Raw genomic sequence first — 14,753 nt, 5'->3', positions numbered from 1 at the left:
TGGGAGGTCATCACCTCTAGCTTATAAAAGGCCCGCTCTGCTGCCTTAGCGGTCTCTACAAGCTGAGACGAGAACAAGGCCTTTGCTTGAGCTATCCCCTCTGCCCACTGTCCCTCGCCTAAAAGATATTCTTGGGAAATTGCCAAACCGTCCGCGTCATGAGACACTGAAGGATTCCCCCAAAGAATCGGGAGAACCTCCACTATCTCCCTCCTCCATTCCCCCACCCAGACCCTAAACTCCATGGGTCTTGTTAAACTAGAGAAAAGGGCCCTCAGGTCCGCCGGCACCAGATCTCCCTGTGCAAGGGCATTCCGGAGCATACCCCAGAAGTATTCAGACCCGCGGGAGTAGTCCTTCTGCGCCTTGCACAGTTTCTTAATCCGGGCCTGTGCTAAAGGCACCCACTGGGCCTGAGAGCTCCCCTCCCCGCTGAGGTGGTACGTAACCGGAGCGGCTTCCAATAAAGGCGCCTGCCCCGGCTTCCAGTCATCCATCCCCCCCCACCCCGAACACAAGGCGTGAGAACCGGAAGGGGGAGCGTGGGAACCGGAGTTGGAGGAGGTTGAGGCGGAGTCTGGCAATGGGGCAGGGCGAGGGAGTGGGCGCGGCACACCGCCCCTCTCCGCCCCCTGGGTGGAGTTCGGAGGCGGAGCAGAGTATGAAGGTGGAGCAGGGGAGGAGTAAACAGGGGGCTGAACTGGGGGAGGAACCTGGGGAGGAGCCGACGGAGGATCGGAGGGCGGAGAAATGGAAGGAGCAGAGGAAAGAGATGGGGGAGGGACAACCGAAAAAGAGGTTCGGTCCAGGGGAAGGAAAGGGTTAGCATTAGGGAGGAAAGGGTTAGGAGCAGAAGAAAGAGCCCTGGCGGGAGCGGCCGCGTGGCCGCCGCCATCTCGGGCACCAAGGGACCCCTTTTGAGGGTCGTCGCAAAACCGAACAACTTTGGGGTTTGGAACCGGGGACTTGGGGACCGGGCTGGAGGGTAAGGGAAGAGAAGGAGCCTGGCCAGGGCTCCTCGAAGGGGGAGGCCGAGCCGGTCGAGGGGGAGCAGGGGCAGGATGGACCCCCTGCCTCTGGTCGGCCCTCAAAATCCCCCTCGAGGGCTCATGCCTACGGGACGAGGGAAAGGTTTGGGGGACAAGGGCAACTGAACGAGGAGAACGAGGGGACAAACCAGAAACCGCGGGACATTTCTTAGGCTCCACAGGCACGCCGAGTGTCGCATGAACTCTGCGCGCGCAATACGCCACGGTGGCTAGTTTTGTCTCCCCGGAATTTATGGCCTCTTCTAATTTTGCCACAACGGCTGCCCAAAACCGCGGCTCTTTTACGCGTTCCGGGGAGACCTCGGGAAACCTAGAAAATACCCACTTAACTAAACATTTTAACTCCTGCTTGCGGGCTTTCTGACCACCCCCAAGCAACAAACCCTTCACAACATAATAAACCTCCTTCTGGGATTTTCCCATTGCGCCTTTCTAGAGCAGAAACTGCTACCGCTAGAAAGGGGGAAAATCCTCTGATGACGCAACCGCACGCCCGGGAAACAACGAGAACTTAAACAATGAGCCGCCTGCCGCCGGCCCCTGCCCCCCCCACTGCCCCAAAGTCTGGGTAAACAGCCGGAGGGAAAAAGAGATTGGGTGATGGGTGCGGCCCCACGTCTGGGGAAATCCGGCACCCAAAGGGAAGAGAAAACAAAAACGGCGCGGGGACGAGGAAAAACCTCAAGGAGAGAAGGCGGGGGGGTAGGTCCCCAACGCAGGGCGTATACCCCTAGGGAAAGTTAAAAAGGCAGAGGGGAAGCCGGAGAGTCCCCAGGACGGGGCCCGAACTCACCAATCCTGCTGCGGCGAGGCGACAAAGAAAAAACCAGGCGAAGGTCACTCGTCTCGGGGAGTCGTCCTCTGAGGGTGCGAGGAGTCCCGACTCCCTTCCGCCGGGGAGCGCTGCTTCTAAAACGAAGCCTGCTACTACCCGGGGTAGTCTGGCGTCCAGAGGGTAAGTAAATCCCAACTCCGCAGGGTCCAGTCCGTGGTCAAAAGTCCACTTCGTCGGCCCCAACGTTGGACGGCAAACTGCGCGAGGGCGTACACGGCCCTAAGTCCGGCTAGCTGAAGGGGTAAAGCGGCCGACGCCCCTGCGCATCTGAGGCCAGCCCCCCTTGGCGTCCTGGCCTCGGGCTGGGCTGGATTGCGGACTTGGGTTCGCGCTGGACGAGACGAGAGAGGAGGCGACCACTTGCTGGGGGTAAAACGTCGGTTTATTGAAGAGCCCACATGCAGCACAGGGCAAACCAACAGGTGGAAAAACCCACAGCAAAATGGCCCCGAACACGGGGGGAGACAGAGTTTTACAGGGAAGGGGTGGAGACGGGAGGGGAAGCCCAGCTAACCAATAGGGGAACATGTGGGGAGGTACATAAGAAAACTGACACAAGAACTTATCCAATAAACATAGAACAAAGGAGGGGCCCTGGGACGCCAGCCAACTATGACCCCCAGAGAGAAGAATGTTCTCGAAAGCAGGGAGGAGTGGGGGGTGATTGACTGGGCCCAGGGAGGAGGAAAACTTTACTTATATGGTGGGATAAGGGAGGAGCAGTTATGTAACTTGGGAGATTGACAAATAAGGGGGGCAGGGGTAACCGTGGTAACATAACTGCCAAAGACTCTGTGGCGGGAAAACTGGAGGGGGAAGAATCATCTTACAAAGAACAGGGAGAGAATAATACCTAAAATGGGGGAACAAAACAAGAAACTTAAAAACACACTACAACACATCAGAAGCAAAGAGCTTAGCAGGATTCAAAACAAGAGGGGACATTTCTGCAGATTATATTTGCAAAACTTCTGTAATATTGTAACAGCTTAAAAATTCTGAATATTTATCAAACAGCAGCTTTGGAGTAAATATAAACTATAGCTTTGGGATATGACTCAATCATTCATACATAATGGAAGTTTAGAAGCTTCTAAGGAAAGGAGCACAGGAATTATTCTTCCTAACAAAGTTCACTTTAAAATGTATGGATAACCACTTCAATTTTTTTTTTTTTTTAAAGAACAGAATCAGATAAAATTACTCTCATTTTTCTTTGCTACAAGATATGCTTCTGTGATATATAGGCAATAAACTCCAGACAAACAATATAACATTCCCTCCAGAAATAAAATACTCATAGCTTTTTCACTCTGTTGTTTCCAAACCAGGCAAATAATTATTACGGAGGAGTCAATAAGAAAAAAAAAAGAAAAAAAAGAAAAAAAAAAAGGCATGTTTTTCTTTCTCTACTAATAATCTCATTTTAGACTCTCTTGAAAACAGTTGCAATTTTTGTCTCCTTACAGAATTTCCCAAAATTATTTCAAGTTTTGGTGAGCCTGACCCGACAGGCAACTAAAAACTTCAATGTGAGTTGTGCTTACCTTTGCATGCCCTGAACAGTTGTTTAGAAACAGAAAAAGAGAAAACAAAGCAGAAAAAAGAGACAAAAGAAACCCCACCAGAACCCCATGAGCAAACTACCCACCCCAAAAATGGCAACAAATACATTTAAAATTATTTTAAAGCCTCTTTTCCTATGCATGTGAGGAGAATAGACTGGGATTTGCAAAGCCATGATACGATTTTATATGGTTCCTAAGAGATGAAAACTTTAAGTTCCTTTTAAATTTCTATCCACTACACTTTTTATTATACAAAAGTGTAGACAATTATAAGCTAAATTTAACTTGTTTCTCCCTTCCTACTTTAAGATCATTTTGCTTCCATTCCTGCTTTAAATTCTTTCCCTTAAAGTTAAAATAAAGTCAAATACTGTTAGAAGTTACAAATTTCAAAGCATCATGTCAATAAATGAAAGGGTTTGGTTAACAATGAACACTGAAGTTTTATCAAGAGACAATCAATCTCAAGATGGCGAGAAAAGGGAATTTAAACTACAATTTTTAATGAATACTGAATAGCATTAACACTTACTGGCACATTTTTATAGATAATTGCTTCAGGCCTGACTATATTGAAGCCACAATAAAAAAAATGAAACAGGCTGAGTATGATAAGTGGCTTCTGAGACAGAAATATTTATCCTTTTATACTAACAGAGGGGAAAAGACACAGAGAAGAATACTTGAGCCCACACCGAATATAGCAGCATCCTCCTCACACGTTCTACTAGACTACAAGTGTAAGGACTCCACAAGAACACACATCTCCACAATTGCTTTTCTTGAAAAAGAAAGGCCAGACAAAGCAGAAGCTCCAACTCACACTCTTATATGATGGTAGATGACACAGATGCTCCTGTTCCCACCATCTGCTGGTATTCTACATAGTGTTGCTCATTTTGGTTAGTCTTATCTCCTCCTCCAGACTGCATCAATCACTTGGTCTCTTTCTTTCACACCCACACTTTCAACTAGGCTTGAACAGCTCAACCACACCGGCAGTCAGGAAAATCAGAGGCACTTATCTCAATCTTTGTGCCACTGTTACTTCTGTTTCTTTTTCAAATCTTTATTTTGGTGAAGAGAAAACCCCACCATGGTGAATTCTTACTAGGAGTTTGTCCAGGGAGGTGAATTCTATAATATGATACAACAACAAGGGCTATTACTTGTATTATGCCTTTGGAGAGAATAATGCAGAAGTAGTAAAAGTGGTTCAAGTAATCCTCTAACATTTAAAAGGCACTTACCCATGAGGCAAATGAAAATATGGGAAGTGCATGAACTGTGAGACTCAGTATAATCTATTTTTATTGCTTACTGCAAAAACCTTGCCCATAAGTATTCTCAAACAAGATGAGGCCATAAATGCCTAAACACAGTACTAAATGAATAAAATAAACTATTATAACAATTCATAGGAATTTTATAACCCATCATCACCATGCATAAGGATGTATCAGTCCAGTGACTTTATTAAAATCAAGATTCCAGCCTCCCACATGCTGTTCTATTGGCATATAAACATCACAGGGAAGCAACAGATGGGGTAAATAAAAAAAGGAAAAGAAGCTTGGTACTGCAGAACAAACAGCCACAACAGGTTGTTTTGGGATGTGACACAACAGGAAGGAATTGCCTCAAAGCGCACAGGATGGCTTTGGAATGCAGCACTGGGTCCCAGCATCACTCTTACACATGAGACCAGCTGCCCATCTATGTGTTAAGTAACTTGCATGAGGAAGGAGGCAATATCTTCTACATCATCCATTATCGCTGGAAGAAGAAGGAGGCACTGTCTTCAGGGTAGCCCTGGGTTACTTAAAAAGATGTTTCCCCAAATTTTATCAGCACAGCTTACAAGGGTTCAAGGACAGGCTCCATTTTAATCACTGCAATAGCAAATTGGACATTCAAAGGCTTTTGGGACACCTGTGTTCTCTATTCTCCTTTTTCTCCAGGCCATACACATTGTTATGATTCTCAGATATCTCTCTGGGTTATGAGGCCAAACGTTAGGGTTTCAAACAAACATTACTTTGGAATCCTTTTCTTATGCCAACTAATTTAGATTAGCTAAAGGAATGTCCATTTTATCCTCATTGCTCCTTTATTCACTATAAACTTGTCATTTTTCATGGCATAATGTTTGTCTATGTTATTAACTCTACCCAGACACATAGCCAAACACAGCACAATGTTGCTCAGCCCCCTGTCATTTTCTGATCCTTTATAAAATGCTAATGTTCCAGAATATTTAAATTGTTAATCAAACGGTGGTGCTAACAGGTTTAAAGCCATGACTGCACTTTAGCACAGTTCATTGCTCAGAACTTATGAGGTCACTGGAGTCCTATTGAGCAATCAATTCTGTTCAGTTACAGCTGTAAATTCTTAGCAGCTATAAAAGTGCCCATTTCATACTACAAATAAATATATTTTAGCTCCTCGTCTGCATGATTCAAAGTCAGAAAAATATAATTTATATTGCTGCCTCTTCCTTACCTTCTCATGTCCTCCTTTATGTGCAGATTTATTAGTTCTTTAGGAACGTGGAAGGAGAGGGTGGTCTCAGCCATCTGCTCCCGGATCCGCATCCACTTGTTGTCAGAAGTAGGGAATCTATACAACTTACAAACAGGGTTTCTCAACACTGCAAAGAGCAAAAATAATATCATTGCTTTCATGTGCTTATATGAGTCCAAACATTTATGACAATAACCTGCATAATTATTATATTATTTCCCCCTAGCTTACAAAATTAATTTTAGTATCATTAAAATTCCACTAAAAACATTTAATATCTATTTCATTTTTATACCAGCATGTGGAGGGCAAAGTATTACTAGTACATCAATAAATCGCATTTTACCAGCAGAGTAGCTAACTTTTGAATTTAGGTCTTCAAAGTAGTGAGAATGTCAATCAGACTCTCTTTTCTTGCATTTCAGCTGGAGTTAGGAAAACCAGAGAGCACAAATGAACAATGAACTCAGTACAGCCACCACCACAGCTTGCCAGCACCACTCACAATTCCAATAAATTGCACAGGACTCAGGGTTCAGCTGCATCTTCCCCTGGACATGCACACACAAATCATTAATGCAAATTGGAGGTGTGCTTCTGCATTAAAGGAAACTTGAACATATTAGAGTTACCTGGAACTTTGATGGGGTCAAGACACTGCCACTACATAGAAATAAATATAACAGCCCTGTCGATATGTTACACACACAGTTTTCAGATCACTATTGCAATGTGACATAAGAACATCACTTGACTTGGAATGAGTGACAGCTACTAACAGTGACAGCTACTAACAGACATTTCACAGACACCATTAATGTTTATGTAGTCTGATTTATAGAGAATTAAAAATAAAAGGTACCCAAACTGCCTTGTCTATCTAAGCAATCAGGATTTTTAACAAATATCCTTTAGGAAAGGCCTAAAAGAAGACCAGAGATTTAAATACACTGATAATAAACCCACTGCTTGCAACCCGAAGAAAGGAGCAATGTTTAAGTGGTCGCACTGCTCTATATTCCCATCACTCCACTGAGATGTCTTTCATCAGCAATCTTGGATGAAAAACTGTTGTTGGATTATGCCCTTTTCTGATCCAGAGATGGAGCAACCGAGTCTTAAAAAACTTTTATTCTATTTTCAATCTCTTGGGAAGGGTGAGACAATACAGATGTTATAATTTACGCCTTTACAATCAGAAGCCAACTATTTCTTAATTACAGTACATTATAAGCACTTCTTGCCATTTTATTGTCATTTTATGAGCCTTTTTAGAGTAATTTTGCCTTTAGTTCTTAGTGATTTTACTTTCAAAAACTAAATTTTCACTCAGTATTGTGAAATAAGCGAAAGAGATGCTTAATTTCTCTGACATATTAAAAAGAGCAATTTTTCTTTACTATCAATACCCAAAATATCTCAATGTTCAAACCTCAGGAAACTAAGGGCTAATTCAAGGGCTAATTCAAGTCTGGCCTTAAACAGAAAACTGCCAAACCAGATGATAATTTTGAGTTGGTACTGTTTTTTCTGTTGTGCCCCCCGATCAGCATATTACCTGGACATTTTAAATGATGATGCCCCTGACACAAAAGATTCTTTATTTTACCTTTTTATATCTACTTCCTAAGGAGTTTATCAAGGGATTTTTTCCAAGAGCAGCCCTTAAATTCACACTCAGAATCGACTACACTGAAAAATGCACATTAATCTGTGAGAACCTAATGCAAATATGTATCTGAAAAATCTCTTTCCTCCCATCTCCCCAATGTTGCCACCATCACAAAGTAAAACAAAGCCCAGAAAACCCATCACAACTGCACCAAGGGACAAAGAACACTAAAAATATGGATTCAAAGTTGTGACTTTTATTGTGGCTAGAATTATTAAACTCCTCTCCAGGTACTGGCTTCATCTTCAGGTCTTTGATTCAGGTCTGAATTTTCAGATGGGGATAATCTCAAGTGTGTTGTAAGTTTTTTAAATGGTCAAATCCATGGGTTTAAGAAGAAAATTTCATTTACAAAGTCAAAAAAAGCCTGGGCATTTTTCCCAAATAATCCCAATATGCAGTATTGCTAAAGCTTAAGATTTAAGGCCAATAAAAGCTGCATAAGTACTTGATGTTTTTTCCTTATAAACAGAACTACTGAAGGCATGCAACTCCATAAAAATCTCAGAAGTATCTTCCCCTCCAACTGCAACAATAATTAATTTCTACCTGTAACAAGTTGTCTAGAACCAAATTCTAGAGGGCATGTACAATAAGAAGGGTGAGACTAGAATTGGTTTTCATAAAAAGTAGTGATTAAAATGAGTGGAAGTTTCATAAAGATAATCCTTGCTGTACTCAGACAGTGATCATGAGAGGCATTGAAGAAAACCCAAAATCCACATGAACTGCAGTGGTTAAAAAAGAGAAAACTCTGTTTTAAAAGCTTTTCTCCACAGCATTAAGCCTGAAAGCCAATGCCATATATTTACCCATGAATATTTTTGGACATTGTCATTTTTAATATGAAGAACCTCTGTGCTTTTTATTCCATGCAATATCCTTCACATTGCTTCCCCTGAAAGTACAATAAAAATAATAAAAGATTGAATACTCTGGTTTTATTTTCATTCCCTATTGAACACAGATCAAAGCATATCTTTGCCATATATTAATTTGCTAACAGTGTTCCTATTTATATCTTTCTTTGTAGCATAGGAATATGATGTGTATTACCTCAGGAATAATAATTAAAGCTTTCCTAATTTTGCTTAATTTCAATTACTTTTCTTATCTTTCTTTTTTAATTTAGAATGCAATTTGTTTACATGTAAACAACTGGCAAACTCTCCAGCATTATAAATAAGTAACTGAATTTTGAGACGTAAATTCAGTCTCTGGAGGTATAGAAGCAATAGTGATAAGGCTCTGAAACACACTGCTTATTCCCACTCGCTCAACAAGCATCTCATAACTCACTGGAGGGCTGAGAGTTCCCTATCCTAGGATTTAAATTTCACAAGAATGCCAGCATGCTTCTATGCCTACAAGCTTAAGGATTCACAGAGGCAGCTTTTTTTTTCAGTTTCATCATTTTGAAGGCCTGATAAACAACAAGAAAATACCAGAAAGCTTTACAGCAGCATACACGTGAACTAAATATGAATGTATATGGAAAACATACTGTTCTGGGGGCAGTTCTGTATGAGCACAGCATGTCAGCAGGAAAGTGGAGGTGATGCTGCACGAGAAGAGAAAGTCACAAATACAGGAAACAGACTGAAGACTAATTATTTATCTGAGAAAAACTTCCTGTGAGTGCAAACTCTTCCCAATAGCCTGCATGCTGTCATTTCTTGCATATGCACCTCTTTCCCCTCAATTCTTTAAAAAAAGCCTGACAACCCAAAAAATGACAAAAAAAAAAAAAAAAAAAAAAAGCTCTTCAAGGTGTGTTTGACTTTATAACTTTATAAACCCGAGTAGTGTTGGGTGGGCTTTGGTTTTATATTGTGTTTGTATATGACAATAACAAATGTGAAAACGCTGCCTAGATACACTGTAGAATCACATGGAAATATTCTTGACAAATTGATCGAGACTTCAATATTCCTAAAACTGACATCTACCTTGGAAGTTCCAACAAAACATATTCACAACCTACAGCATTTTCCTATACAAAAGAAGTCAACAAAAAACCCCAATCAGACCTATACAAGGGAGGCAACAAACAGAAAACAATCTGTTGTGAATCAGCATCGTTCTCTGGCAGAAATGTCATTTCTTCAAGTCTCACTAATCTGGATGACATACAGAATCACAACCAAAGAACTGCACTGGGCTAGATGAAATCCTTCACCTGGCCTCTGTATCTTGTGCCCAAGAAAAGCCATAAATACACACCTGGAGACACAGGATACCCTCCATGCCTCCAGCTATTTCCAGTTCAGGAATTTCTGGAGCCGGATGTAGCTCCGGCACATTCAGAAATTCTCAATTAACATCTTTCTCACTTTGAATTGATGAAAATAAATGGTATTTCTCTAGAACATATTTTTTCTGATTCTGATCTAATCTCAACAACTCACAGAAAAAAAATGCAATATTCACACACATATGGAAGAACTTAATTTTTGGCAGTTTTTAGGGCTTCCTTCAGACTGCAAAGCAGATTCAGAAAGTCTGCCCTATCAGAGAAATCAGATTAAAAAGTTTCAAGAAAGATTTTAAAAAGTTGTAAAAGTTTGGTAACATTCCTCCTCAACGGTATGTAGCAAACACAGAATTCTTGACAGTGCTGTGGTTTTAGATGACCCATATAACTTATTTGTGACATTGTTATTGCCGAGTAATGGAGATTCATAAACTCGGGCTAATAAAGGTTTTATGGCACAGCACATCAGCATGTAATACTCCTCAGATAATGAAAGAAAAACAGATCTAGTTTAACACCATGCACTCAAGCCCAAGCTGGCCTAGAATTGAGAATGCCTTGCCAACAGCTCCCTTCATTCTAGGACAGACAGTTTCCAGATCAATCTGAAACTGCCACTTCACCAGTTATGAATGAGAGAGATTGATTGTCCTGGGTATTCACTTACAAATAACGCAGAATTATTTTACAGAATGCCGTGCAATGACACAACAGAAACTAATGATGGTAATTCCATGCCCATGGAAGTCACTGACAGTGATTTTTAGTCACTGAAAATCACTGAACAGTAAAGATGCAGGAGATGGAGATTTCAGCACTGCTTCAGAAAGCGCAATTGACACACACTTATTCAAACTTCTCCGTGAAATGATAATGCCAAACATGTATAAAACACTAAAATATTGAACTTGAACATCTGTGCAGCATTTGAAGAGACATTGATGAGCTCTGCCACGAATCTGTGTGATTTCTACAGGACCAGAGGTGGAGTTGCAAGAGCTGTCTCTTACAGATATTGGAATTCTTACCTGCATTTAAGGAAGGCAGGTTGTCCTTCCCACTTATGCCCTCAGTGGCTGTACACTCACGAACCAATGCACATTGCAAAAAAATACAATACAGATGTGACACATTCAGGGGGTCTGAGATAAATCCATGGCAGTTTATAAAAGGTAGGCTGAAAACCATGAGTGATAATAATACAAACTTCCAAAGTCTTACTTAGAATTTACATTTTTCTTTATATTTCTGTTCCAAGATACTGAAACACAATCAGAATTATAGCCAAGAAAATGAAAAAAATATGATCAGCTGTTCCATAACAAAACAGAAATGTTTCCTACCAGTATTATGGCAGAAATGTTGAGAGATAGTAATAGTTTAGCTTAATACGTTTTACTATAAAAATAAGGCACTTTAGTTTAAAACCATTTTTGACAAGTTCCATACTTTCGAAGAGGTTTCTTTAGACAAAGCAGTTTTCACATGCACAGTGCAAGAAAACCCTTCATTAATTTTTAAACAAGGGAAAAGCAGGAAGCACAAAAAAGTCCTTAAAATGTGCTCAGATTTTGTGATTCACCACTTCAAAACTTATTTATTTTTTATTAATTCAATGACTCACCATTCTCACAATTGCATCCTCACTATCAACATATAATCCAAGACTGTGTTGCCACTGATTTGTACAAACCAAGGACTCCTTTAAAGACCATACATTGGTCATGAGTCTGGTCTCTCTTTACAAGTATTAGAAACCCCTAGAAAGCTGCTATTAAAGCCTTCTGTGTCCCCCAGGCCCAACAGAGCTCAGTAACTACATCTCCAATAACTGCAAGGAGTCTCATTCCACATTCTGCAGTGGAAGAAAAGCCAAATAAAAGAGAAGGCTGAAAAAAACAGCTCATGTTGCCTATATTGTGCAAGTTTTACGGGTCAAAGTCAGGAAGATTTCACAGCATTTGTTGCTTTTTTGGAACTGGTCACACTCATCTAAGGCATTGAAGTTCTCTGAGATAAGCAGTGAAAAAAAAGTGTGAAATTTACCCTCAGACTGATTTTGCTATGCAGAAAAGATACTGAAAATAATGTCCTCTGCTCAAAAAATAGTTTTATATGTAACTTCCAAACAAAAAAATCCTGCATTCCCTGTAGCAATATTTCCTTTTATTCAGGAAGAACAGGATACACCACAGTGTTAAGCAGTGAACTGTTGTATTCTGGCTGCAAAAATTGTGTGCTCCCATTTAATGCAGATGAACCTGCCCCTTTGCAAGGGAATTTACCTCTTCTTTGCTTTGCCTGTCTGTCATTCTTCCAGCTTTTCAGTATTGTGGGCACAGATTGCACATAAAAATCAACATAAACAGGACTTCAAGGGCAGAAACCAGACCAGCTGTCCAAGGGAAAAAGAAGCTGTATTTATGGCATCTCTCTGGACAGTTTTTATCAGAAGTGATCAAATATATTCAGTTGAGACAAAAATAAGCTATTTTTTTCTTCAAGAAGGAGAGGGCCTAGGAAACTCAGGTTAGGATATTACTCTGTACATCTTCATGAATTTGGTTTTTTTGGATGAGGGAGATAAGTTTACACAGCACTTGCGCCACAAATTTTGTTTTAAGTTCTTAACCCAATTTGGTAATTAGTATTTTAGACATCTGGTACAACAGATCATTCTAATTAACTTTGTGCAATAAACTGAGTTTCTACCTTTTGATCCTGAGCATCTGCTGTGATGTGGTCTGTTTCCCCCTCATCCAGCTCTCCCATCTTCATAAGATTGACTTCAATGGTACCAACTGTCTTTCCACCATCAGATGTCCTGGGAAAAAAACCAACCCATGACACCGGGTCACTTGCAGCATCAAATCCTTTCAATTAGAATAACATCAGTAAATATTTAGTGCCCTCTCCATTCTGTAAAGTGCAGCCACCGCTACTGAGCTGGCTATTTACCATCACAAACCAAATGTTAACAATAATGAGGCAACTTCTTCAGGACAATGAAAGCTCTCATCACAACACTGAGGACAGGTAAGTGCTATGAATGGTGCATGAATCCATGAACACTGCCAGGTTCTCATTCTAGACCTTATCCTCTTTGTGGACCATTGGATAAAGGGCTGTAACACTGCACCAATATTCCACTTAGGATCTGCAATCCCAATGCAGAGTACATGGCTTTGTTTCCTAACAATCTGCAAAGAAAGGACAGAGTGTATTAACAGAATCCCTGCAAAACCAAAACAGTGAAGCTAATCTGAATATCACGTTTCCCTTTGTAATCCCTCCACAGAGAAATTATTCAGAATCCATCCCATTTCTTGAACTATATGGGAATGGTAGTATAGTTACAGGTGAATTCCTTCATTATCATCCCCATAAATAGTTTACTTTCAATTAATCAAAAACAAATAATTTAGATGTACATCACCGAGGGAAGAGCATTGCTGACTTCCTTTAGGAAGAAACAAGGATTTAAACTCCTGAAAGATACCAAATGCTTTTTCAGCTTTCACTGGCAGCACAGCACCAAGTTTATCTCCCTGACTTCTTCTGAACAGCTAGATTTTTTTTTTTTAAAGGAAGGAAAGAAGAGTAACTGATAGTTTCATAATAATGAGGAAAGGGTAACAAAAGGCACCAAGCAAAAATAGGCAAAAAGGAAATGACGAGAATAAGTTCAGCACAATTACAAAAACACAGCGAGGAAGGAGAATCAAAACAAATACGTGTGGGGCAATACTGTGTCTTTTCTGAGCAGTGGAAATGAAGAGTGATGAATCAAGAAAAAAGAATACATAGAAAACTTCAATGTCATAAAATCATTAAACCACAGAATTATTGAATATGCTGAGTTGGAAGGGACCCATTAAACAAGTTCAGCTCGTACAGTAAAGTCTCAAAAAATAGTTACCCCCAAGCTTTCAAATTAAATAATTATCTTCCTTGAAAACCATTAGGCTTTACTATGCACTCAGTAGAATACACTCATCTTGCAACTACACAAATCTGGTCTTCTATAAAACCTTGCAAAATAAACATAATTCTTCATATTTTACATGTGTAAAACTTCATCTGCTCTAAGCCAAATTAATTACTGACAATAAAGAGACTATTAAAAATGAACCAGTTCCAGATATTTTTGCAATTGAAGAAGCCTGTATTAATTTAAGAAGTATCCAGAAGAAAAGCAGTAAGGGTTCAGTGTCCAAATTATGAGCAGAAATACATAATAATATTGAAAGGGCCTTCTGAATGAAGAACTTTCTCTGGAGTTGCTACAGCTGTGTGGCTTGACTGCTCCTTCTTGTGTCAAACCAGCACCCAAACTAGGCTCTGTCAACAAATGCACTGCAGCATCCCCAGCAGAAAGGGAATACAGCAGATGTCAGCAAATCACATATCTTTAGAAGCCAAAGTGTGTGGTTATGAGACTGACAATTTTTCAGGAGCTTAAGGTGTTCCGATCAAAGTGCCAAGCAAATGAACTGATCCAAACCAACAGGGCCTGTTGCTCCAGTAAAATGGAAATGCTAACTACACTTTCTCATCCTTGTCTCCTGTTCTTTAGAATCCTAAATATTTCCCTTGGTGCTATTATTAAAAGCTTGGCCTCAGTATGATAACGAGCATTGCACTGTTTGCCTGCACAAGGAGCAATATGTATTTTGTATGGGTTTAAAAACAGTGATTGATATAATTCCACTTTTATATATTTTTTTATTATTATTTTCTTCTCAAAATCACTCCTGTTCTGGTCTAATACATATTTAATACTACAATCTGTTACAGGTGTTACCTGTAAGAGAAGGTAATGCAACACAATAAAACTAAACAGTGGGAC

At 40.5% G+C, this 14,753-nt stretch overlaps 1 protein-coding gene across 1 annotated transcript in view; it reads right to left on the bottom strand.

Moving 5' to 3' along the window:
- LOC128948752 (inositol polyphosphate 4-phosphatase type II-like) overlaps positions 1 to 14,753 on the bottom strand; it is a 175,177-nt gene that overhangs the window by 75,953 nt on the left and 84,471 nt on the right. Inside the window, exons 5-7 of the mRNA XM_054293515.1 lie at positions 12,619 to 12,728; positions 10,933 to 11,007; positions 5,958 to 6,105 (exon numbers count right to left, since the gene is read on the bottom strand). Coding sequence (XP_054149490.1) covers positions 5,958 to 6,105; positions 10,933 to 11,007; positions 12,619 to 12,728 — 333 coding nt within the window. The remainder of the gene's footprint in view (positions 1 to 5,957; positions 6,106 to 10,932; positions 11,008 to 12,618; positions 12,729 to 14,753) is intronic.

This window comes from Melozone crissalis, unplaced genomic scaffold (assembly GCF_028551555.1).
Source record: "Melozone crissalis strain CALT ecotype California unplaced genomic scaffold, PUWL_Pcris_2 ptg000155l_1, whole genome shotgun sequence".
In the NCBI taxonomy this organism is placed as follows: Eukaryota; Metazoa; Chordata; class Aves; order Passeriformes; family Passerellidae; genus Melozone; species Melozone crissalis.
The sequence above is the reverse complement of the archived record's forward strand: the minus strand, read 5'-3'. Positions and strand labels throughout refer to the sequence as shown.